A 23,774-nucleotide genomic window follows, 5' to 3' on the forward strand; every position below is an offset into this window, starting at 1 on the left:
TGCTGTCGACTTATGAACTTACACATGATTTGTCTTAAAGCGTATTAAAAACACCACATAGACACATAAACAACACTAAAAAGCTTTATTTTCACCAGGGGGACAATACATTTATTTTGATTGACACTGGGTCAAAGAATATTTCATTTAAAATAATGCTCTAATTTACTCAAATTATTTTATATTCAGTAGGCTACATTTTTATGTGAATATATATTTTATTTCAAAACAATATGGTGGGTTTCTGTGGTGACGAATGGCAAATTGAATCTGTTTCGATGGCTTTGTTCATCCCAGGAAGTCTACATGTTTAAATGTTGGATCTGATTTGGTGGAAAACACACAGTTTATGTTGTTCGTTGTATGTAATATCTGTGAACATAGAAAAGAAGGTCTTAGCGCAGCATTGTGGCTCATTGCTACAGTAAATAGTGTTGCACTGAATTTAGTTTGCTATCTAGCATGGCCAGTTTTAACCCACCGGTACTGTTAAAGGGATATTTCACCGCTGGAAAGATGAATGTGTATTTAAATTGGGTCATGTATGTAGTAGAAATGTGAAATTATTTAAAGTTGGTGCCTTCTAGACGGAGAAAAGCCAGAAAATGTATTTTTGGCTCATGTGGATGAAAGACAACAACTCCCAGAATGCACTTGCTTCGCTGCCCTACGAGGCCACGCCCAAACCACGCCTACCGGTTACAGAGGCCAGTATCGGGAGAAATGACACAACTAGGCTACTAGTCGACTCGAAACTGAAAAGACGCCGTTTTATCGTGAGTCTCCGTGATGATTTAGTTGATAAATTAATTTAAATTAATTAAATGGGTGGGGGGAAGCACGATCATTCGAAAATACTACCGGGTTTCTACTGACACAAAGCTTAATGCTAATCGGTGAAGTATCCCTTTAAAGCAAAGAAACTTCAAACTGTGGAGAGTCTATAATCAAGAAGGGACCCGTGCCAAAATATGATCTGACCCACAGCAACAGATATGATGCTTACCGGCTCGTGTTATTGTTCTAATGTCAGCTTGGTTGGAAGTGCTTCTCAAGGCCGCAGTATACTTATGGTAAAGTTAATCACTTAGGGGTAAAAAAAAGTTTGAAATACATAAGATGACAGCGGTGAGAAAACAGCAGTTCAGAAAGCAATTATATAGCACTGTATAGATTACTTAAAAGCAAGCAGTAGTAAACATGAAAAAAACAGTATCAGTGTCTTTAAGTTACAGTGTCGAGAATATTAGAATATTGTGCAAAAGTTCATTTATTTCAGTAATTCAACTTAAAAGGTGAAACTAATATATTAAATAGACTCATTACATGCAAAGTGAGATATTTCAAGCCTTTATTTGTTATAATTTTGATGATTAAAAGCTTATGAAAACCCCAAATTCAAAATTAGAATATTGTGAAAAGGTTTTCATAGTGGTTCATGTTTTCATTCTCGCTCTGAACTCGACGGACTGAACAGAAGACATTAAAGATGCATAGAGCAAGATTGTGAGTTTTTGCAGAACTATGCCACCTCTGGCGGCAAGCGAAACTGCAGCCAGAGATGTGCACGCATTAGACACAAGTTTTCTTTTTTTTTATCGTACATGGAGTTTGCGTTGGTGTTTGAAATGAACGACAAGCAGGTCTCTTACAATCCATCTTCTACGGAGAATGCCGGCGAATACACAAACCTGCCAGACATCGCTATGTGAGCGCGCCGTGAACGCGCATGACGTCACGCCCAGTCTCAAATTCGGCCCGAATCCCTCTTATTTATTTTACAGACAATCTCAGTGATCAGAGAAGGGCTCATTCAGCCCATCAGGCAATTGTTTAAGCATGTATGGGTTAGAAAATGGGTATTTTTAACATGAAAAGTTACTTAATGCACCTTTAACTGGAAAATTACACGTCAAAGAAGGCGGAGCCTCAGAGCCACGCCCACCTATTACATCATCACCACAGATTATGGTAGTTTAAAGGTGTTTAGCAGTTGGAGCGAACGTTTCCCGAAAGTTTGCTGTGTCAAGCTAGCCTGGGAAAACCCAGACCACTCTCAGTTGTAACTGAGTAAGGGTCTGGCAAAGCTCCATAGACAATTCATTTCCACAGGGGCGTCACCAACGGACGTCGCTCAAATGGCTCTGGGCGCAATTGGATGGATCTATAACCAATCAGAGCGACGGAGAAACATCTGAGACGCAAAACCCCGCCCTCGAACGGTTCTCGTCCAATCCTAGCTCAGCAACTGTAAGGAGAAGGACCTCCGTCAAACATTGCGATTTCAGCAAGGTAGTGAAACGATGCGTCTATGGCAGTGAGGTCTGCACGGGCTTAAAACTTAAGCCCGAACCCGGCCCGTACCCTAAATAATTTAACCTGACCCGAACACTACGGTTATATATTTTAAGCCCGACCCGAGGTCCGTTTCTCAACTTTTTTTTTTTTTTTCATATGCTGTATTTTATGATTGCTTGCAACTATAATTAAAAAAAATAGGCTACATGTAGCCTACTAACACCGTTTCACTACGGCACTGCGGCCCCCTCACCAGTCAGAAAACAAGAGAGAAAAAGAGAAAAAGCACGGACTTACTAATTACGAAACTTTGATGTGGTTGAACAGGAACACAGTTACAAATTCCTCTGGAACTCAAGCATTAAACTTCAAAACAAAGTTCGCGCAGTTGCACGACTATTTACACAAATATATCCTTCTCAGTACGAGTTATGAATGAAGAGAACAGAGAGTTGATGGTTCAGCGCGTCCTCTGATTGCAGTGTTGTGACTGAAATAGCGCGCGCGGGAGCACATGCGCAAAACAGTTTTGTAAAATGATATATGATCAAATAAAAATGACTGATAAATAATTTTACAAAACTGTTTTGTGCATGTGCTCCCGTGCGCTATTCTGTCTATACTTTCTGTCGTGCACTGGAGGATATGTCGCTTCATTACTCCAAAAACAATCACTTAATGACGGGCGTAGTAAACAATAACTAAGGGGCATGGCTTTTGCGAACGGTCAATTCTCTGTTTGTGTTTTTCAGGAAGATGTAGCAATGGCTTCTGACGACTTTGCCGTTTTTGTAAATGACAATTTTAAATCGCTTGAAACAGACGCGATAGCTGATTCGAACGAGTGATTTTCCACGGCGGCATCCATCTCTGTAATGTACAAAATCTGCGTCACCATCGCTGCTCTGTCGTCATCGTGTAAAGCCCGCCCCAACGTTTCTGATTGGTGCCGCGATTTCGACGGATTGGAAATGGGTTTCAATGGGCTCTTTGCCAGACCCACTTGCAGAGCAAATCTAAATTTGCCGGAAGTGGTCTGGGTTTTCCCAGGCTAGTGTCAAGCTGTTTCGAACTCTCAATACGAACTCCTCCTTGTTGGCATGACTTTATTCAGAACGACGTCACACAGATTTGGCTTAAAGTAGGGCTGTAAACGATTAATCACGATTAATCAAACCCAAAATCGTTTACAGCCCTAGCTTAAAGTGTGTTGGGGCCTTTACTGTCAGTGTAGGATTCCTCAAACCATCAGATATAAATCATCCTGAAGGCTGTGGCCAATTCTATTCAAATTCCAACTTATTAGCTTAAAATCATAATAAATCCCCAGGAAAAGAGGAATCAAAAACAAACCCTTCTATAATAATACGTGACACCTGTTCATATGATCACAGTGTGTGTATTTGTACACTCTAAAAAATGCTGGGTTGTTTCAACCCAATTTTGGATCAAATATGGACAAACCCAGCCGTTGGGTTAAATTTTTTAATTACATTTTTAACCCAACATTTGGGTTTGTCCATATTCGACCCAAAATTGGGTTGAAACAACCCAGCATTTTTCAGAGTGTATGTAATATGTTTGTTTTTCAGAGAGGACTCGTAGATTTACACACTTTACTTCGCAGCTGTAGTTTTTAGTAGCATTTCAACTAGTTTGCGCTTGTTTGCCATTCGTAAGTTTCTGCTTTCCAGGCCATTTTGAGCAGCGCAAACAGAGCAGATAGGGCGACTGTGTGTGTGTGTGTGGTGGACGCTAATGAGTGTGTGTTCAGTCGGACATAGAAGTCCAGCCAAGTGGCATGATGTCTTGAGTGAGGCTAGGGTGAGCGATCTGCGCTTAATGGTGTGTTTTTGAAAGACACACACACACACACACACACACACACACACACACACACACACACACACACACACACACACACACACACACACACACACACACACACTCTCTCTCTCTCTCTCTCTCTCTCTCTCTCTCTCTCTCTCTCTCTCTCTCTCTCTCTCTCTCTCTCTCTCTTCTTCTTCTTTCCACTCATGATGTGTTTATGTGAAGAGGGTGTCGCCTGTCCGACCACTAGATTCTTCCTGTCTCTCTTCTTTCTTGCACTTCTTGTGATCTTGCAGAAGAAACTTGAATCTGCATGCACGCTAACCTGGTCTGGCACACACACACACACACACACACACACACACACACACACACACACACACACACACACACACACACACACACACACACACACACACACACACACACACACACCGATGCACATGTGACCAGGGTCTGATTCTCGTGTCTTTGGCTGTGTGTTCGCTCTGATGGTGAGTGTGTCTATGGTGCGCTTTACTTCTTTACTTGTGTGTCCGAGTATGTGCGTGTGTATGTCAGTTTTATTCCTTGTTTGAGAGTAAAATCTCGGGAGGCATCGACTTTGTCGCGGGCTAACTCTTGAAACCGAGGCCGAATATAGAACCATATAAAATGATTGTGGTGTTGAAATATTGAGTGTGTATTGAGATCTCTGGCTTCTGTCAGGCTCTCGGCAAATCTGAGCGCAGTTTGAGACATTAATGTGAGAGACTGGGGTCTTTTGTCAGGTGTAAAAGATGAGCAAAAGTCTCTTTAGTTTCACTGCTGTCTAAGAGCAACAGCTGTAAAGTTATTACGTGCTTATGTTGACAATCTTTTAAAGTTCTGCAGTGTTTGTATGACACTAATGACATCGAAATTTGTGGCATTCGACCATGTGGGCTCGTTGGAGACGCTTATATTTTCTTGCCCATGGAATAATCATCAGATTTTGAACAAACGTGTGCAAAAAGTCCATGCAAGCTCAAGTTGTGTTATTCTTGCAGGCTACACTATGGAAGTAAAATAATGCCAAATGTTTTTGAAATAAAAAAGCCTGTTGAAAAAAAGATGCATTGCATTAACCAGTCTTGCATTTTAATGCATTGTATTTTTAGGGCTTGCATTTTTTAATGGGCTGAAATTCAACATGGTTGTATATTTAAACTGTGAATATTTCAGTTTAAAACATTTCAAACACATTTTCATTAATAAAAAATTAATAATCCATATTCACCTTTCATATTTATACTAACTTCTTCCAACCCCCTTTGAACATGACTATTATTTGGGTCATCTGCTGATGATCTTTTTTGTTGCTTTTTTTTTTTTTTACATAAATAAAAATAAAATAAAAATTAACTTCCAAAATATTCCAACTGTTTAAAAATACAACCTATAATATTCAACAGGCAAAGTTGTGTTATTCTTACAGAACAAGTTGAGAACCATTTATGAATTAGATTATTGTGTTTTTACATATTCTAAATCAAGATTGGACAAACTAACTTATAGCTTATCTTTGTGGAAAAACAAAATGGTTATTCAAACTGGGAATACATTATATACAGCAAACAACGATCCTCATCAATGAAGTGCTCAATGAAAAAAAAAAGAGTAGCTTAAAGTAACTTTAATTGCGATAATGATCAATTAAGTATAATTGCATTTGCATAGGGGGATTTGTTTCCCGTGAAGCCCGTTCATTTCCGAGCCTGATCAGCATTAATCTAATTCATGGAAATCGGTCTTAGCGATGGAGAATGCTAATCACTGCTAGTTATTTTAACCATGCTAAAAGTCAAATTTAACACTAAAGTTAATTTTCACCTCTGGGAAAACTTGGTATCATTATAATCTCCAATATGTTATTTGACAGTTTAGTCTTTTAATGCAAAATTTCCTTTAGCCTTTAAAAATGCAACACATAATTCAAACTACTGGTAAAAACACATTAGAGTAATGAACACGGCACATGTCAACACTGCATATACTGTAAGATCCAGACGATTCCACGCCGTTAAAGAGATAATTCACATTATTCCCTTTTGTGAATTCTATTTACTGCCGCATGAGAAAGTATGGAGTCCCCCTAGGGTCACATGCAGTCGCAGAAGTGTTCCCAATAATCTGTGCCTTGAGCTCTCTCTGCTCATGAACTGCACTCATCAAGGTCTCACATTATAACAATTTGTGATCACAAATTTTGGCAATTTTGGCAATCTGTAATCTCATATTTGAAATCTGCACTCTTATAAAGGATGCAGACTACACAATATTTTTGTCAGTTACGATAGTCACCGTGTCAATTTTGACTCCTCAATGCTTGTCGTGGACAAGACTACGCATTGCTTCTCGACCAATCATCACTTGCCGTTATTAACGCCGTATGTGATATCATCGAGAAGGCGGAGCTAGCGAATGACTTCCGGAAACACTGAAGAAAACTATTTACTTTGGCAAGTTATTGCATGAATATTTTTTAAGTAAATTTCACATACGGAGTTAAGTAAACGCTACTTAACTAAGTTAAGTGAAAGTAACACAGAAAATAACTTGGCTAGTGAAAGGTTGAGTAATATCTGTTTAGGTGAAGTCTCCTTTGCATTACATTTCACTCAGACAATATAACATTGAACAGACCACACTTTTAAAGTGTATGCTTTACTTAGAAACATCCAAGTAATTAATATAACAGATATAGTGTGTATTACCATATCTACATTTTAGAAGTCATGTGTGTGAACGCAGAGACCTACCTGTCTACTTGGTAGACAATATACAATGACGGTAACATTTGATAGATAATTTTTGTGTTTGAATGTGTCATTTTGAGTAGAAAATGAATCCAAATGTCACAAAATGGCAAGTTACTAAACATAACAACACAAGCAATGATAAAAACAGTGTAAATACAGCCGGAAAACTGTGAGAAATCAACCTCATTAATTATTCAAGGCCCAGTGCATGATGGGAACACCAGTATCAGAAAGGTTGAGTAATTTTATAACGTTGTTATTTACGCGTTCATTTCTACACGCTTGAGTTGAGAACTAATATAGAATTTACTTAGTTTTTTTATTATTATTGCCTTTTCATGTAAATTACATAGTTTTTTTCTATAGTATTTAACTTAACCACAACACAATTTTTATCAGTGCTTATTAGCTTAATGCTAATTCCTACTCGCCGCGTTGCTATCATTCGCTAGCATTTATCTTTTTTTCCCTCTTCACTTTAAAAAAAAATGTTGGTTTAACTTAAAAAAGCAATATAACTTGTTAACTTAAAATTTTGAGTTCGTTGTAATTAACATTTTTTGTTAATAAAATAAAGAAGAATGGTTTAATAAACAGAAACTCAAAATAGTATGTTATCTTCACACAGTAGTTATCGAAGTTGATTTGACAAAAGATAAAAAGTTGTGATAACAAATCATAAAAAAATATTTTTTTACAGAGTTGTCGTGGTCGTCCCTCGAGGAAACATCATTAAGGCAGGAGTATTGTTCAAATAATGTTAGATATTTTGTTTTGTAATAATAATATTTTGTAACATGGCTTGCAACATTTCACTTCCCTTCTGTCGTTTCGCAACATAGCCGTGTTTGTTTGTGTGAGATTGGACACGAGGGATCAGCACAGCGAGGCTTCCCCGCGGCGGCCATGTTAATGACTGCAGCGGGCGTCTTTATTGGGCCGAATGACTTTGTGATGTTTTGTGTGACCTTAATCAAGCATTGTGTGTCCCTGACCTTCTGTGTTTGATTAATCTTGCCTCATGTCTCTCTCTCTGAGAGTGGAGGAAGATATTGGGCCTCGGTAGCAGAAAGATTGCGTCTAATAGCCGTAAAAATGGTAAAGGTTGTTTTCTTTACTCTGTTAAATATTTTATGGCTCTATTTGTGGGCTTCCACAATCTTCTCTGCTTGCTAAACGTGAGACATAATGCCTGATTCCACTAAAATGTCTATGAGAAAGCGATTGCTGGCAACTATTCAACAATTACCTCAGTCATATTTCACAGTGATGTGAATTTTTGGTTGTTCATAGGATAGAATAGGAGAAAGAAACACTAATAAAGCTACTTTATTGAAAATATTGAGACTACAAATGAATATTACAAATTACATTTACAAATGGGACTTCTGTAAGGTCAACATGAAATTATTAACCCTAATTATAACAGTTTTTTCTTATTGCATCCTGCTGGAAAAAGTCCAAATCTAAATTTGCGCAGATTTTTTCCTGTGATAGATTTTTATTTATTCACAGGCTGTGTGCTATTGGATAATGTCAACAAATCAGCAAATACCCGGCTTAAATATATTTAAAAAATGATTTTCGAACATTTCCCTTAAAGGGATAGTTCACCCAACACTGTAAAAAAAAAAAAAAACCTCTCCAAGTCAAAATATTCTAGTGTCTGGTCACATCTAAATTTTTTAATTGGCCCAAGTGAAATTCTGTAAAATTAATTGAATTAATTGTTGCAATAGTCTGTTAACATTATTCTGTCATCATTCACACTCATCCTCAAGTTGTTCCAAACCCGTATACATTTCTCTTATTTCTTTCTAATAAACTTAACAACTAATTACAACAAGTAATTAGGAGTTTATTGAGGCAAAATTAAAGTGTGACTGTATTTTCTGTGTTCTGAATGGTGCACAACCCTGTTGTCTAAGCTGTTGGTACTGTACGTGTGTGTTTTATTTTCACTTTAAACTCATAAAACCCCTATAAAAAAAGGACTATATTTAGAAAAATCGTTTCCACCAGGCCCTACATTTTTTTTAGTCCACAAATAGAGCCAAGAAAACATTCATTTTTGCAAACATTATGGCAATGTTACTTTTTTTTTTGCCAAAATGTTCCTATAAAAGTTTCATGAATGATGTAGTTATCGTTTTTGTACTATACATTTTGAGACCAGATAAAAAATAAAAAAAAACTTGCTTTCCATTTTAATTAAGTTAATTTTTCTGTCCACCATTGGCAGATATTTTTCTTGTTTTAAGAATAAACTCACTTAATTTTGATATTTTTTTCCAGAAAACAAGACTTAATATCGTATGTATCTTATTGTGCTTCACAAGTAAATGTATCTTGATTTAAGAGTGTTATTTGTACTGGAAAACAAGACACACAAGTCATTTTTTGCAGTGTGCCACAGTGACTCGACGCTGTACGCCACAATTGCACATTTCTTTTCTGAGAGTGTGTGTTAGTGTGTATGGTCTCCATTCCTCTGGTGATCTGCTGGTGTTTTGGTGTGCGAGGCACGTTGTGTCCGCTGCGAGGTGTTACTCCTTTAATCTGCTGTTTCTAATGCTGTCCCGATGCCGCTGTAAAGACATGTCTCGCCCAATGATTCCCGAGCACGAACCCACCGGGACAGCAGACAATTAACTTCAGTGTCCCATTGATTTATCAATCATCCCAACATTAATGTTCACCAACATTATTCATTGGTCGATTCCTGGCGACAGGATCCTTTAAAACAGAAAGAAGCGGTTTGATCAATGCTCTGTGTTATGATACTGTGATTAGAAGAGATTCCTAGTTGCTTCAAATCAAGATTTATTTTTTTGTTTTTAGCTTCTCGGTTCCCTTCCCGACAAAAAAAAAAAAAAAAAAAAATCTAGTCAGTATCAATGTTTGTATGATCATAAAGCTAGTTTAACAAAATATTGATTAGGGTGTTGTGGGATATTACATTATTGATTATTTTATATGCATTTGTAGGAAATATATTTTTAAGCACCTGACCAACACTACAGTACATGCTCCAGACAAAGAAATTGAGTTATATTGCATATGTTTAAATCAAAGTTATATTTTAACCCCTTATTGGCATTGCCATTACATATTTTAAAACAGTAATATCCTATACTAAACCTAAACTAATCTTGACAAACTATATATCATTTGAAAGCTTACACTCTCTAGTTTACATATTTGGTGACTGATTTTGGTGACAGAGGAGCCGTAATTTATCAATTTGCAACAAGAATATGTTCATCCTCCTAAGGCGTGTTCAGACCTTTATTTTGAAATAGTGATGAACATGAAAAATCATGAAAGAATGGTAGAAACCTCAGTTTGTTTTCATGCCAAGAGTTCAAAAGATAGCATCCATTCAATTCTTTTAGAAAAAAAGGTGTAAAAAAATGTTTTAAATATAAAGAAAACAATAATAGATTCAGCATTAGTGATGTGCCAGCGAGCTATAATGCACACACGTGATCTTTTGTGTTTCTTAGAGGTTGAATTCATTTCAAAATCTGCCAAACTTCCAACACTACTTCTGAATAGGATGTCTACTTCATAAGTTGTATGAAAATTGTAAAAATAATGGTTCAGATCACTCACACAACATATGGAAATGGAGGCGCCCTTATATGGGCAGTAATGTCAACTAGTGGAGAAGTGTGGTACTGCGCCCAAACTAAATCTCACTGAACGCTTATTTTTTGAGATATCAACCTAACATTTGAAACACAACTTGTTCAGATTTTTGGCTTTGATTTTGTTTTGCATTTTTAGAGTCCTCCAGGTTTTGAAAATATATATTTTCTATAAGATATGAATAATAAAATTTTTAACATTGTACATTTTCATAAACTATATAACTTTTTTTCTGTTTAACTTTCTTAATTTATTTCACTTCTACAAAAATCTGCCAAATGTCTTCTTTAAAACGAGACCAATCTTACATCTATATTCCAAAGCATTCTTGAATTACAACCATTTAAGTTCAGAATGTGCATTTTCATGTCTAAAAAGGGGGTGCCGCTTAAGGGGTTAAGTACCAACTCTATTACACTAATTAATGCGTAACCACGTGTTTATATAATTAATGAATTATGTGTATGCTTGGCTAAAGAGATGAGTCTGCAGTCTAAAAGAGACTCAGTGTGTCTGAATCCTGAACAATGTTAGGAAGGAAATCGTATCCTCAGATGACGAAAAAAATCTTCATTTTGCGTCATCGGAGGCTTTTTTGGCCAGAGGCGAGAGACTACAGCCAGTAGGAGGCGCTAGATCCGCATGTTTTCAGCCCGTCCATAGAGGAGGGATCTCACTCACAGAAACTACAAATAGTGTCAGCCATCTTTTATTTGGAAGCTAAGCTAACAGGCTCTTGTTGTGTTTAGAAAGCGGAGTAGTAGCGGTTACCATCCTCTTTTTCCCGGACATGTCCGGCCGTCGAGATCGTCCAAAATGTCCGGGATTCGGCTTTTGCTTTCTGCAGCCGCCATTCATTGTTTACATGCACACCTTTTGTTTCAATCTAACTGAATTCATCCCGATCGGTGAATCTGAATGTAGTGTTTACATGAACGCTAAACAAGTGATCGGTTAATGTGCGTTTTAACATTGCTAAGAAGATTCCCGCTCCTCCGTGAGAGATGCGAGACCGGTGCGTCTCACAGGCGCCGCTCATCAGTAATCATGTCACCGGCCTCGCTCCGTTCTCCCGCGGCCGTCAGTCTCGTCCCGCTCGCCGTTCTCCCGCGGCCGTCAGCCTCGTCCCGCTCGCCATTCTCCCGCGGCCGTCAGCCTCGTCCCGCTCGCCGTTCTCCCGCGGCCGTCAGTCTCGTCCCGCTCGCCATTCTCCCGCGGCCGTCAGCCTCGTCCCGCTCGCCATTCTCCTGCGGCCGTCAGTCTCGTCCCGCTCGCCTTTCTCCCGCGGCCGTCAGTCTCGTCCCGCTCGCCGTTCTCCTGCGGCCGTCAGTCTCGTCCCGCTCGCCGTTCTCCTGCGGCCGTCAGTCTCGTCCCGCTCGCCGTTCTCCTGCGGCCGTCAGTCTCGTCCCGCTCGCCGTTCTCCTGCGGCCGTCAGTCTCGTCCCGCTCGCCTTTCTCCCGCGGCCGTCAGTCTCGTCCCGCTCGCCGTTCTCCTGCGGCCGTCAGTCTCGTCCCGCTCGCCTTTCTCCCGCGGCCGTCAGCCTCGTCCCGCTCGCCGTTCTCCCGCGGCCGTCAGTCTCGTCCCGCTCGCCGTTCTCCTGCGGCCGTCAGTCTCGTCCCGCTCGCCTTTCTCCCGCGGCCGTCAGTCTCGTCCCGCTCGCCTTTCTCCCGCGGCCGTCAGCCTCGTCCCGCTCGCCGTTCTCCTGCGGCCGTCAGTCTCGTCCCGCTCGCCGTTCTCCTGCGGCCGTCAGTCTCGTCCCGCTCGCCGTTCTCCTGCGGCCGTCAGTCTCGTCCCGCTCGCCTTTCTCCCGCGGCCGTCAGTCTCGTCCCGCTCGCCGTTCTCCCGCGGCCGTCAGTCTCGTCCCGCTCGCTGTTCTCCTGCGGCCGTCAGTCTCGTCCCGCTCGCCGTTCTCCCGCGGCCGTCAGCCTCGTCCCGCTCGCCGTTCTCCCGCGGCCGTCAGTCTCGTCCCGCTCGCCGTTCTCACGCGGCCGTCAGTCTCGTCCCGCTCGCCGTTCTCCCGCGGCCGTCAGTCTCGTCCCGCTCGCTGTTCTCCCGCGGCCGTCAGCCTCGTCCCGCTCGCCGTTCTCCCGCGGCCGTCAGTCTCGTCCCGCTCGCCGTTCTCCCGCGGCCGTCAGTCTCGTCCCGCTCGCCGTTCTCCCGCGGCCGTCAGTCTCGTCCCGCTCGCCGTTCTCCCGCGGCCGTCAGCCTCGTCCCGCTCGCCGTTCTCCCGCGGCCGTCAGTCTCGTCCCGCTCGCCGTTCTCCCGCGGCCGTCAGTCTCGTCCCGCTCGCCGTTCTCCCGCGGCCGTCAGTCTCGTCCCGCTCGCCATTCTCCCGCGGCCGTCAGTCTCGTCCCGCTCGCCGTTCTCACGCGGCCGTCAGTCTCGTCCCGCTCGCCGTTCTCCCGCGGCCGTCAGTCTCGTCCCGCTCGCTGTTCTCCCGCGGCCGTCAGCCTCGTCCCGCTCGCCGTTCTCCCGCGGCCGTCAGTCTCGTCCCGCTCGCCGTTCTCCCGCGGCCGTCAGTCTCGTCCCGCTCGCCGTTCTCACGCGGCCGTCAGTCTCGTCCCGCTCGCCGTTCTCCCGCGGCCGTCAGTCTCGTCCCGCTCGCTGTTCTCCCGCGGCCGTCAGCCTCGTCCCGCTCGCCGTTCTCCCGCGGCCGTCAGTCTCGTCCCGCTCGCCGTTCTCCCGCGGCCGTCAGTCTCGTCCCGCTCGCCGTTCTCCCGCGGCCGTCAGTCTCGTCCCGCTCGCCGTTCTCCCGCGGCCGTCAGCCTCGTCCCGCTCGCCGTTCTCCCGCGGCCGTCAGTCTCGTCCCGCTCGCCGTTCTCCCGCGGCCGTCAGTCAGTCTCGTCCCGCTCGCCGTTCTCCCGCGGCCGTCAGTCTCGTCCCGCTCGCCATTCTCCCGCGGCCGTCAGTCTCGTCCCGCTCGCCGTTCTCCCGCGGCCGTCAGCCTCGTCCCGCTCGCCGTTCTCCCGCGGCCGTCAGTCTCGTCCCGCTCGCCGCAGTAAACATGAGGAATGGCGACTGTAGAACGCAGAAGCCGAATCCCGGACATTTTTGGTGATCTCGAAATCCCGGGCAGACTCGTCACGGAGACAAGTCAAGTCATCTTCATTTATATAGCGCTTTTAACAATGTAGACTGTTTCAAAGCTGCTTTACAGAGATAAACTTATAATTTAAGGTAACAGATTGTTTTGGCTTTATAGCGGTTCTAGAATAATGATATTTTCCAGCTAAAGTTAGTTTTGATTGATTCACTTCCGTCGAAAGGATAATTTGTTATTAAATTAGAGGCGCTAAGACGACACGTTCTCTCTACACAGACTTTAAACGCGAACCTGTGAGAAACGCTGATGGCGCTCACGTGCGCATTAATAATTAATTCTATAGTTATGTGTGTTTGAATATATGTGCGTTTGTAATTCTCTACAAGACTCACTAGTAGCCTAGACTTGTTGTTTAACTGTGCTCTTACCGGTAGGCGTGGCTTGGAAGTGGCCTCGTAGGGCAGTGAAGCAAGTGCATTCTGGGAGTTGTTGTCTTTCATCCCCATAAGCAAAATACATTTTCTGTATTTCTCTACCTTTTCTTAGTCTAGAAGGCTCCAAATTAACTAAATTAATACTACATAAATGACCCATTTTAAATAGACATTCATCTTTCCAGAGGTGAGGTATCCCTTTAAGAATGTCTGAAGTGGACTATCAACATAAAGTGTAACCCTGATGGGTATTATGACGTTTCTAAACCACCTAGGCAGAAATCAAGCGTAGCTTTAGTCATGCTAGTCAAGCACACAGTCAGCTGACGCTCAGATGATCATGACGTCTATCAATACAGTTCAGACACACATCAGAGCGGTTCCTCCTCTCGTGCGACTGCCTTTAACCTCAAGATCTGCCTTGAGTTCGTCCAGCACACAAAAACAACTTATGATTCAGTTGTAACTGTCTGTGATTAAAGGTTTTTTTCTTTTTTTTTTTCTTCATTGCATGACACATGCTGAACTCTCAGCAGAAAACATGTGAAAATGCACTATAAACCATTAATTTTTTTGAAATATAGAATTTTATATAATAATGGAGTCGATTGAGATTTATACATAATCTGAAAGCTGAATAAATAAGCTTTCCATTGATACATTACAGAGTTATAATGTATAGTAATCTTTTTTTTTTCAGATTTGCTAAAGACTCATTTGTGACCCTGGACCACAAAACCAGTCACATGGGTAAATTTTTTTCAAATTTAGATTTATACATCACATAAAAGCAGAATAAATAATCTCTCCATTGATGTGTGGTTTCTTAGGATAGGACAATATTTGGTCGAGACACAACTATTGAAAATCTGGAATCTGAGGAGCAAAAAAATCAAAACATTGAGAAAATCTCCTTTAAAGTTGTGCATTTATGTTCACGGTTGTGCTGCATTCACTCACAAAAATACATGTTTTAGATATATATCTTAATATCCTAATGATTTTTGGCATAAAAGAAAAATCTATAATTTTGACCCATACAATGTATAGTTGGCTATCGCCACAGATATACCCGTGCGGCTCCAGACTGGGTTTGTGATCCACATATACACAAAATATTTTTTCAGTAATTGTGACTATATCTGTTCTTAGGCAGTTTATATTCTGTACTTAATATTGTATTTTTGTTTAACACTTATTTTAATGAAACAATTATTGCAGTGAGTATTCCCCACGGTGCCACCACAGACCCCCAGAAAAATATCACAAAGCAGAACATATTAATGGTCCTAAAAATAGCCATCGTGTTCTTTAAGGAAAATCAATTAGCTTTTTTTTTCTTTTTTCTCTTGCGTTTGATTTCGGAATGACAGATTCTTGACAGCTTTCGTGAGATTCATCCATTTCGTTTACTTGCTAAAATGTCTTTGAAAGGTTTAATGCCAACCTCGACTGATAATAGCCGGCGCACTCGTGGAAATTGTACAAAGACGGCTAATTAAAGTGGAGATTGCCATTTTGAGAAAGCTTTTCTGTGCAGTGAGCCTCATACTGTACTTTAATGGTTTGAGAATGTGTCGTCCGAGGCCGACTCTATGAAGGTCTGAAAACATAATCCTTTTCATGAAAACTGATCATAAATCAATGTGGAGGATGCTTAACAAGACCAAATCTTAATGTATTATTAGGTCTAATTATTGATAGAGTAATGGAAAATTATAAAGGAAAAGTTGCCAACACATTTTTAGATCCATTGCTAATCACTCATTAAAAAACCTTCCTCCAGGTAATGGAGTTTTTATGAAATAATTATTAGGTATTAATTTTGTCTGGGATTCTTTCTCTGTAAGTTACATTAATTGAGATTCATAAGGCATCCAGTCAGTTATCATTTAGTATAGTTTTTATTAATATTTTGAATTCTTTTTTATTTTTATATTTTTCCGTTTGCGTTTTAGCTTAATCGTTTTAGCAATTTTGTTGTGTTTGTCATTTTTATGTTTTATATATATATATTTAAATGTCTACACTGCAAAAAATTATTTTGTTCCTCAGTATTTTTGTCCTGTTTTTCAGTACAAATATCTAAATATTTAATATCAAGATACATTTACTCGAGAGGCAAAATTACTTGAGTCTTTATTGAGTGCTGTTTACTGAAAATTGTATCAAAATAAAGTGAGTTTATGCTTAAAAAATATCATGGCTCAGAAAAATAATCTGGTTTTCCTTTTGAATTAAGTTTATTTGTCAGATTTTATTATTATTTTCAAACACATTTTGCTTCTTTATACATGTATCTTGTCTTAAGAATATTGAGTTATTTTCGTTGTTGCTGTTATTCATTTTTATTCTAGTTTTAGTTATTTTAGTGCATCAAGTTAAACTAAATAAAAATAAAAAATGCTACTTCCATTCATTCAAAACACACCTTTAGAAAGTATAATTAAAACACGAAAAACAACCAATTTCAGAATCTGCTAATATTATAATGCATTTTAACTTTGGTTACAATTATTAATGAAAATATATAATGCCTCATAACGTACATTATGCATTATATGCATCATGCATGTTTGTGTAACTTTGCCTGAGCCTACCTTTTTATTAAGGGAACGTGTCTGTTTTTATTCCTGTAGGTTTTAATCATCAGAACAACTCGTTGTAAGCATCATCTCTAAAATGTAAAAAAAAAAAATATTTATATACATTTTGTTTATTTTTTAGGTTTAGTTTCAGTTATCTATAATAACCCTGCTACTGGTTTCCACAATATTCAAGCTAGGTTTTTATGAGATGTGGCGAACACATTGGTATTTATTTATTTATCTAGTAAAAGGTGGTCGTTGAGTTCAGGAGTGATGATCTCTGAAGCGTGATGCTCTGTATGCGAGTGTCCTCATTAATATATAACAAGACAGAGGCACAGTTTAGTATTCCTGATAACATCTCGTCTTTGTCTCAGGCCGACTCAGCTGAGTTGCACGCAACTGTACGCATTGTGAGCATATAAAGCTAAAATTGCTTCACTCCCAGATTGCTTTCTTTAAAAAGAAACGTCCCGATCTCCCGCCTCAGGGCCAGACGAGCTCGGGAAGCGACAGCGAGACGTGGATCACAAGATCTCTGATGATAACTTATCGTATATGATATAACTAGTGTCTCATCTTCCCTAAAGTGATGTTGGCCTTCCAGTTTGCCAGTGACGATGTGCACTCAGTGTGTTCGCTGTGTTCGACTGTGAAGATGAGGTAATCATCAATGTAGGGGTGTAACGGTACACAAAAATGACAGTTCGGTACGTTTTTGGTACAATGCTCAATTGAATAATGTGTTTTAACTTCTCTGTGTGCGGAACGTAATTTCAAACTTTTTGTGCTTCAAACTAAATGTGACCCTGGACCACAAAACCAGTCACATGGAGCAATTTTATGAAATTGAGGTTTATACATCATATGAAAGTTGAACAAATAAGCTTTCCATTGATGTGTGGTTTGTTAGGATAGGACAATATTTGGTCGAGATACAACTATTGAAAATCTATAGTAAAAAAATAGATTTTATAGCAAAAAAATCTAAACATTGAGAAAATCTCCTTTAAAGTTGTGCATTTATGTTCACGATTGTGCTGCATTCACTCACAAAAATACATGTTTTATATATTTACGGTAGGACATTTACGACCTCCGTTCATCTTCGGGACACAGTTTAAGATATTTTAGATTTATTCCAAGAGCTTTCTGTCCCTCCATTGAAAATGTATGTACGGTATACTGTCCATGTCCAGAAAGGTAATAAAGACATCACATAATTTAGACATTAGAATTTTTTGAAGCATCGAAAATACATTTTTGTCCAAAAATAACAAAAACTACGACTTTATTCAGCATTGTATTCTCTTCCGGGTCTTCCGACTCCGCAGTGACGCTGCTGACGTGTTATCTGGTGCGCACGAGCTTCGTTTACAGTCTGAGGGAGACGCACGATGTAAACAAAACAATCTTCGCAAACATGACTAAGGATTTCGACACAGAGGGAGACTTGTATTTTTTTGCCCATCCATATTTATTTGAACCTGAATACACGGACGAGATAACACGTCAGCAGCGTCTTACGTCAGCAGCGTCACTGCGGAGTCGTGAACGCGGATTGACAACAGACCCGGAAGAGAATACAATGCTGAATAAAGTCGTAGTTTTTGTTATTTTTAGACAAAAATGTATTTTCGATGCTTCAAAAAATTCTAACTAACCCACTGATGGACAAACGACGAAAACGACCAAAAACGGTGTATTCTGCTGCCAGGCCAGTAGATGGCGATGAAACACGATAGACTGAATGTGTAATACGCATGTGCATCACCTCATCGTCTTCAGAGATTCACGTTTTTGTTGTTTACACGGAGACCGTTTTCAAAAACCCGTTCACTATTGAAAATTGTGTGTTTTCAGGCACCAAAACGCTGTTGTCGTGTAAATGAACGGCCAAAACACAAAAAGTTTTACGTTTTTAGTTGAAAACAGTGTCGTGTAAACGGGCCCTGGATCACACGGGTCTGCTGTCTTTAGCCTGATGTTCTGTGTGTGGTGTTTTGATGATGGTGCTCGTTGTGTAGAGTTAAATCATTCATGACCTACATGTGCCGCGTCTCTCCGGCTCAGTCACCAGTGGCTTTGAGTCTTGTGTGAACACTAATCGTCATTAGCAGCCGGAGATCACAGCTCAACACCAGACCTATTGCTCTCAGAAAACACGCGGACACAAGTGCTTGAGTGGCGCTGGCCTAGTGTACATGCTACTGTATGTTAACTTGTAATTACTCAGATTTGATCCACAATGGACGTCATTTCTGGGGTTCTCGTGGAAGTCTGAAGTGTTGGGTAAACTTATATAATGATGACGGAAATTACAACAAATACAATTTTTGTGTTCTAATTTGCTCCATTAGCAAAAAAATAAAATAAAATAAAATCCACGATAACATTTCTATTTTGGTGTTTTGTGGGCGGAGCCTATAGTGGCAGAAAGTGACAGTTCTATGGAAGCCACAGAATATAAAACTAAAAACAGTGGCATTTGTGTTTATATCTCAGAAATAAATTGTTTTCTCTCTTGTGATATAAACTCGCAAATTGCCAATAATAAAGTCTGAATTGGAAGATATAATCTTGCAATTGCAAGAAATTGTTAGAATTGTGAGATTAAAATGTAATAGGTTTAAATTTTATGTTCAATGTTATAGGTTTAAATATGATTTCATACTGTAACTGTAGGGTTAGGGTAAATACATCAGGCCCCGTGTGAACTCAATGTGAATAGAATGTATTTCTATTGTTTACATCAAATTCATGCTTGAATAGTAGAATAATTATCGGAGGTTTTATCAATCCAGTCTGTTGAACTTTTTCCCCGTCAGCGGCAACATTTTTGATTATTTTCAGAAAACTTTCATGGCCCCCAGAATATTTTGTTGTATGAATATCTGAACATTATATATATCAAAAGAAAGCACAGATTCTCTCTGATTTGAATCAATCAATCAATCAATCAATCAATCAACCAATCAACCAATCAACCAATCAACCAATCAACCAATCAACCAATCAATCAATCAACCAAACAATCAACCAATCAATCAATCAATCAATCAATCAATCAATCAATCAATCAATCAATCAATCAATCAATCAATCAATCAATCAATCAATCAATCAATCAATCAATCAATCAACGTTGACCCTTCGCAGGGAGCTTGATTGACAGGTGATCTGACCAATCATACTTCGCCATCCGCTATTTTGTCCGACAAAGCAGTCAGGAGAGTTAGTAGATTAACATGGGAGGATTTGAGCTTGAGAAGCGGAGTGTACTGACGTCTTTCCGCGGTTAAAACAACATTCCTTCTGATGTTCATTCATGTTTATTTGATGCTATAAATTAACTAGAAGGAAGAGATGATCGGTTCACGAGCGGCTTTAACTGAGGCGACACAGCGATCTGTCACGACACATTAAAGAGCCACTAAACGGTATTTATTGTTTACATTTCTTTGAAAAAATGACCAAATTTGAAAGGTGAGACTTTGTTTAATATCAAAAGTAACTGAAAAGTAACCTGGTCTGTGTCTATCAGTGTGTGTCAGTGTCCTCTCTCCTCGCGATGTGTTTTTCTCTGCGTGAGAACATGGTGTGTGTGTGAGAGTGGTGTAGCTTGTCGGACATAGCAACAGTAACTAAGGGGGGCGGGTCTTTGCGAACGGTCAATTGTTTATGGTTCTTTTTTGATTCCGTACTAATAGCGCCCCCTACCGTAAAACAGTGAAAACATGGAAAGCCGGACAATTCTGTTAATGACGGGGAAAGAGTTAATGACTTGCAGTGTTTATGTTCAAAGGGCGTCTTTGATGACGGTATTCTATGAAAATGAAGACCATCTTTTTTTCTGCGTTCTGATTCTGACATCCAAAGACATTTTCCTCCTTATTCCGTGGATCCCACCCGTTTTCCTCCACTTGCTACCTCCATTTTTCCTCTACTACTGTAGCTGTGACGTCTATTCCCAAATGGCCTGTGACTTTCCAAAAGAGGGGAAAAAAAAATATCAAGACATTCTGTGCATCCCAATTCGCATACTATCCATCCTAAATAGTATTTGAAAATAGAGTTAGTACGTCCCAATTCGTAGTATGTTGAAATGAGTGTTTCAAAGACACCCGGATGGTCTACTATTTCCCGAAGTGCAGATCGACGCGCACGCTAACGGCTGTTATGTAGAGAGGTTTTGATGAAGGGGTTTGCCTGATTAATTATCAGTATCTAACCGATTCTGACGAAAATGTATTTATTCAATGTTGTCCACATTATATTGCATCTGCAGCAGCTTTGTGAATATAAACTTTTGTAAAGACACGTTTAGCCATTAACTTTTAAATGCATCATTACATTCAAATTGCAATCACATGAGTAGCGTCTCCGCATGAAAGACCCGCGACTGCAGATGAACGTGCGACTACATTTCTCCCCGAAATGTAGGAAACTAAATTAGATTGAATGGAGGATTTTAACTGTGACAAGATGATTGACAGGGCAGTTTACAGTGACGCACGCGACAGATCTGACGGTTAAAGATGAGGAAGTAGTGTGTCCCAAAGCTTGCCTACTCTTTTGCTACACACTCAAAAGTATGTACTTTTTCTTAACAAAAAGAGTACATACTTTTAGGTTGTAGTATAAGTAGGCAAATTGTGACGCAGCAAGTCTGATTACGGTGGTGAGGAGAGAGGAAGATGTCATATTTGCTATCACTCCCTCAGCCGTTTTCTATTAGAAACACTCATGCAACCAGTTTTCAGTCATTTCATGCCAAGACAACACAAATTATAGGCTACATTAAATTAAAAAGAAATTACGTATAAAAAAACGTAGGATTATATACAATAATAATAACTGGAAACACATCACATGCAGTCCGTGAAAAGGGTCCATTGCAGTTGACCTGACAGAGAAAAGAGAAAACTGTAGTTATAAAAGACAGTTTGTGTTAATGTGCGCTATAGCGTTCTTGTTGCTAATGCAATTTTGACATATTTCAGAACTCAACAACACAGTAAAAGCAAGTCATTATATATAGTTGCACATCATCACCTGCTTGCATAGGGCATGTCTTACGCCTCACACATTTGATATATTAAGAACAATTCTGGTTTCACATGTAGATATAAGTGTTCATCAAAGATCCTTTCAAGGAAACTCAGTTCACTCTGTGGCCGTATTCACAACGCCCAGACCACATCCTATCGACTTCAATGGGGAATCACGAAACCTCAAAACCTGCTTTAATGACATTTAAAACCAGCAACATTATCTGTCCCACAAATGTTGTTTCTTATGCTCAAATACAGTAGCATGAAAATGCTAGATATAATATGAATGCATTGTCTTTGTATTTCTAAAGTCTTTGGTGTTCATATACCATCCAAATATCTTTTGACAAATCCACACTGTAAAAAATAATCCTGTTAAAAAACGGTAAACTAATGGCAGCTGTGGTTGCCAGCAACATACCGTAAAAATATGTGTTACTGTCAATATTTAAACAGCTATATGCTGTTAAATTACAGTTATTCTGTAGCTGACAAAACGGTATTTAGCTGTTAATTTCAAAAACAGTAACACACCGTATTTTTACGGTATGATGCTGGCAACCACAGCTGCCATTAGATTACCGTTTTTTTAACAGGGTTATTTTTTACAGTACATAAAAAAAATATGTCTGCTCAATTTATGTTTTCCAGTCATCGTGTTGGACGGCTTAATGCTTCGAATGAATAATAGATGAGAAGATTTCCTGGGAGACACTAAAAAGGTTGTACAAGCAGCAGGAATAAAGTAATACCGCACCCTTATTGATTTAATAATTAGTGGTGTTTGCAAAGGCACATTGCTCATTTGAACATTTAGGTTTGGGCTCTTTTGATTTGAGCCAATAAGCAACCACCTTGAACATGCTTGCAACCACTGAGCAACGTGAACAACAAAACACTTAGCAACACCCTGGCAACGACCCACTTTTGCACAGGCAAAAAAATATCAATCTTGTCTTTGTGTAATCCATTCTCTCTATTTCTTTCAAAGCTGTAGTTCACGCTGCTCTCTTATTTGATCTTGTACCTTATTTCTTTTCCCCCCAAACACATTTTTTTTCACATTACGCAACTATTCTATTTTTTTCTCCTGCGTCACGATGGGAGAGTGATGCACGTGGGACCATCCCGTCACGGATAACAGAGCAAAAGAGAGAGTTTAAGGAAATCATCTGTCTTCGGTTCTTGTGCCCTAATTTCCTCCGTGTCGCTCTGTTCAGTAGTAACCTTTTACACAGCCTAAAAATACCACAGGCGAGATAAGAGGCTCATTCTTAGTGAAGCTCCAGTTATGGACGAGAGAGAGAGAGAGCTAATACGCCGTACATCATGTGAGCCGGGTTATATGAACTCTTCAAATCTTATGACTTCTGCTTTTGGCTGCATCAGCTGAGCTTGTTTTTTTGTTGCAGTGAAGAGTGTGTGTGTGTGTGTGTGTGTGCGTGTGTGTGTCTGTCTGTCTGTCTATCTATCTGTCTGTCTGTCTATCTATCTATCTATCTATCTATCTATCTATCTATCTATCTATCTATCTATCTATCTATCTATCTATCTATCTATCTATCTATCTATCTATCTATCTATCTATCTATCTATCGTTCTATCTATCTATCGTCTGTCTATTGTCAGTCCATCCATCCATCCATCCATCCATCCATCCATCCATCCATCCATCCATCCATCCATCCATCCATCCATCCATCCATCCATCCATCCATCCATCTATCGTCTGTCTGTCCGTCATTTGATAAACAGCAAGATCTAGTAAACTAGTAGTTTTAATGTTGAAGAACTAGTTAGTGAACTTGTTAACTAGTTTCCCTGCATCTGCTTTTGAACCTTTGCCATTTCTGAAAATGCTTTTTAAAAATGCTTTATCGATTCTTCTTTTCAGCTTTGCAAGCAGCGTACTAAAATATGTTCGACTTTACGGCTTGCCCTGGACTGGATATACTACACATATGTCTACCAATGATTGTCTTCCTCATTAATTCAGTTTAAACTATTATTTTCTGTATTTTACTTCAAACGTCCTCCCTCTGTTTTTTTTTTTTTAACTGTTCGCACCCAGCATCTCTGGAGTCTGAAACAACAAC

General features: G+C 40.0%; 1 protein-coding gene across 10 annotated transcripts in view; it reads left to right on the top strand.

The window, feature by feature from the left end:
* Positions 1-23,774, top strand: part of rgs3a (regulator of G protein signaling 3a) — a 209,406-nt gene that overhangs the window by 121,230 nt on the left and 64,402 nt on the right. The window contains exon 1 of one of the 10 annotated variants that reach the window (XM_079606422.1): positions 4,331-4,622. The exons of 8 other annotated variants lie outside the window; for them this stretch is intronic. In XM_079606422.1, coding sequence (XP_079462548.1) covers positions 4,620-4,622 — 3 coding nt within the window. In that variant the 5' untranslated portion in view covers positions 4,331-4,619. Of the gene's footprint in view, positions 1-4,330; positions 4,623-22,970; positions 23,010-23,774 lie in introns of those variants that run through there. One more of the 10 variants, XM_079606413.1, reaches the window with a different exon arrangement.

Source organism: Phoxinus phoxinus, assembly GCF_949152265.1.
Source record: "Phoxinus phoxinus genome assembly, chromosome: 3".
Lineage (NCBI taxonomy): Eukaryota > Metazoa > Chordata > Actinopteri > Cypriniformes > Leuciscidae > Phoxinus > Phoxinus phoxinus.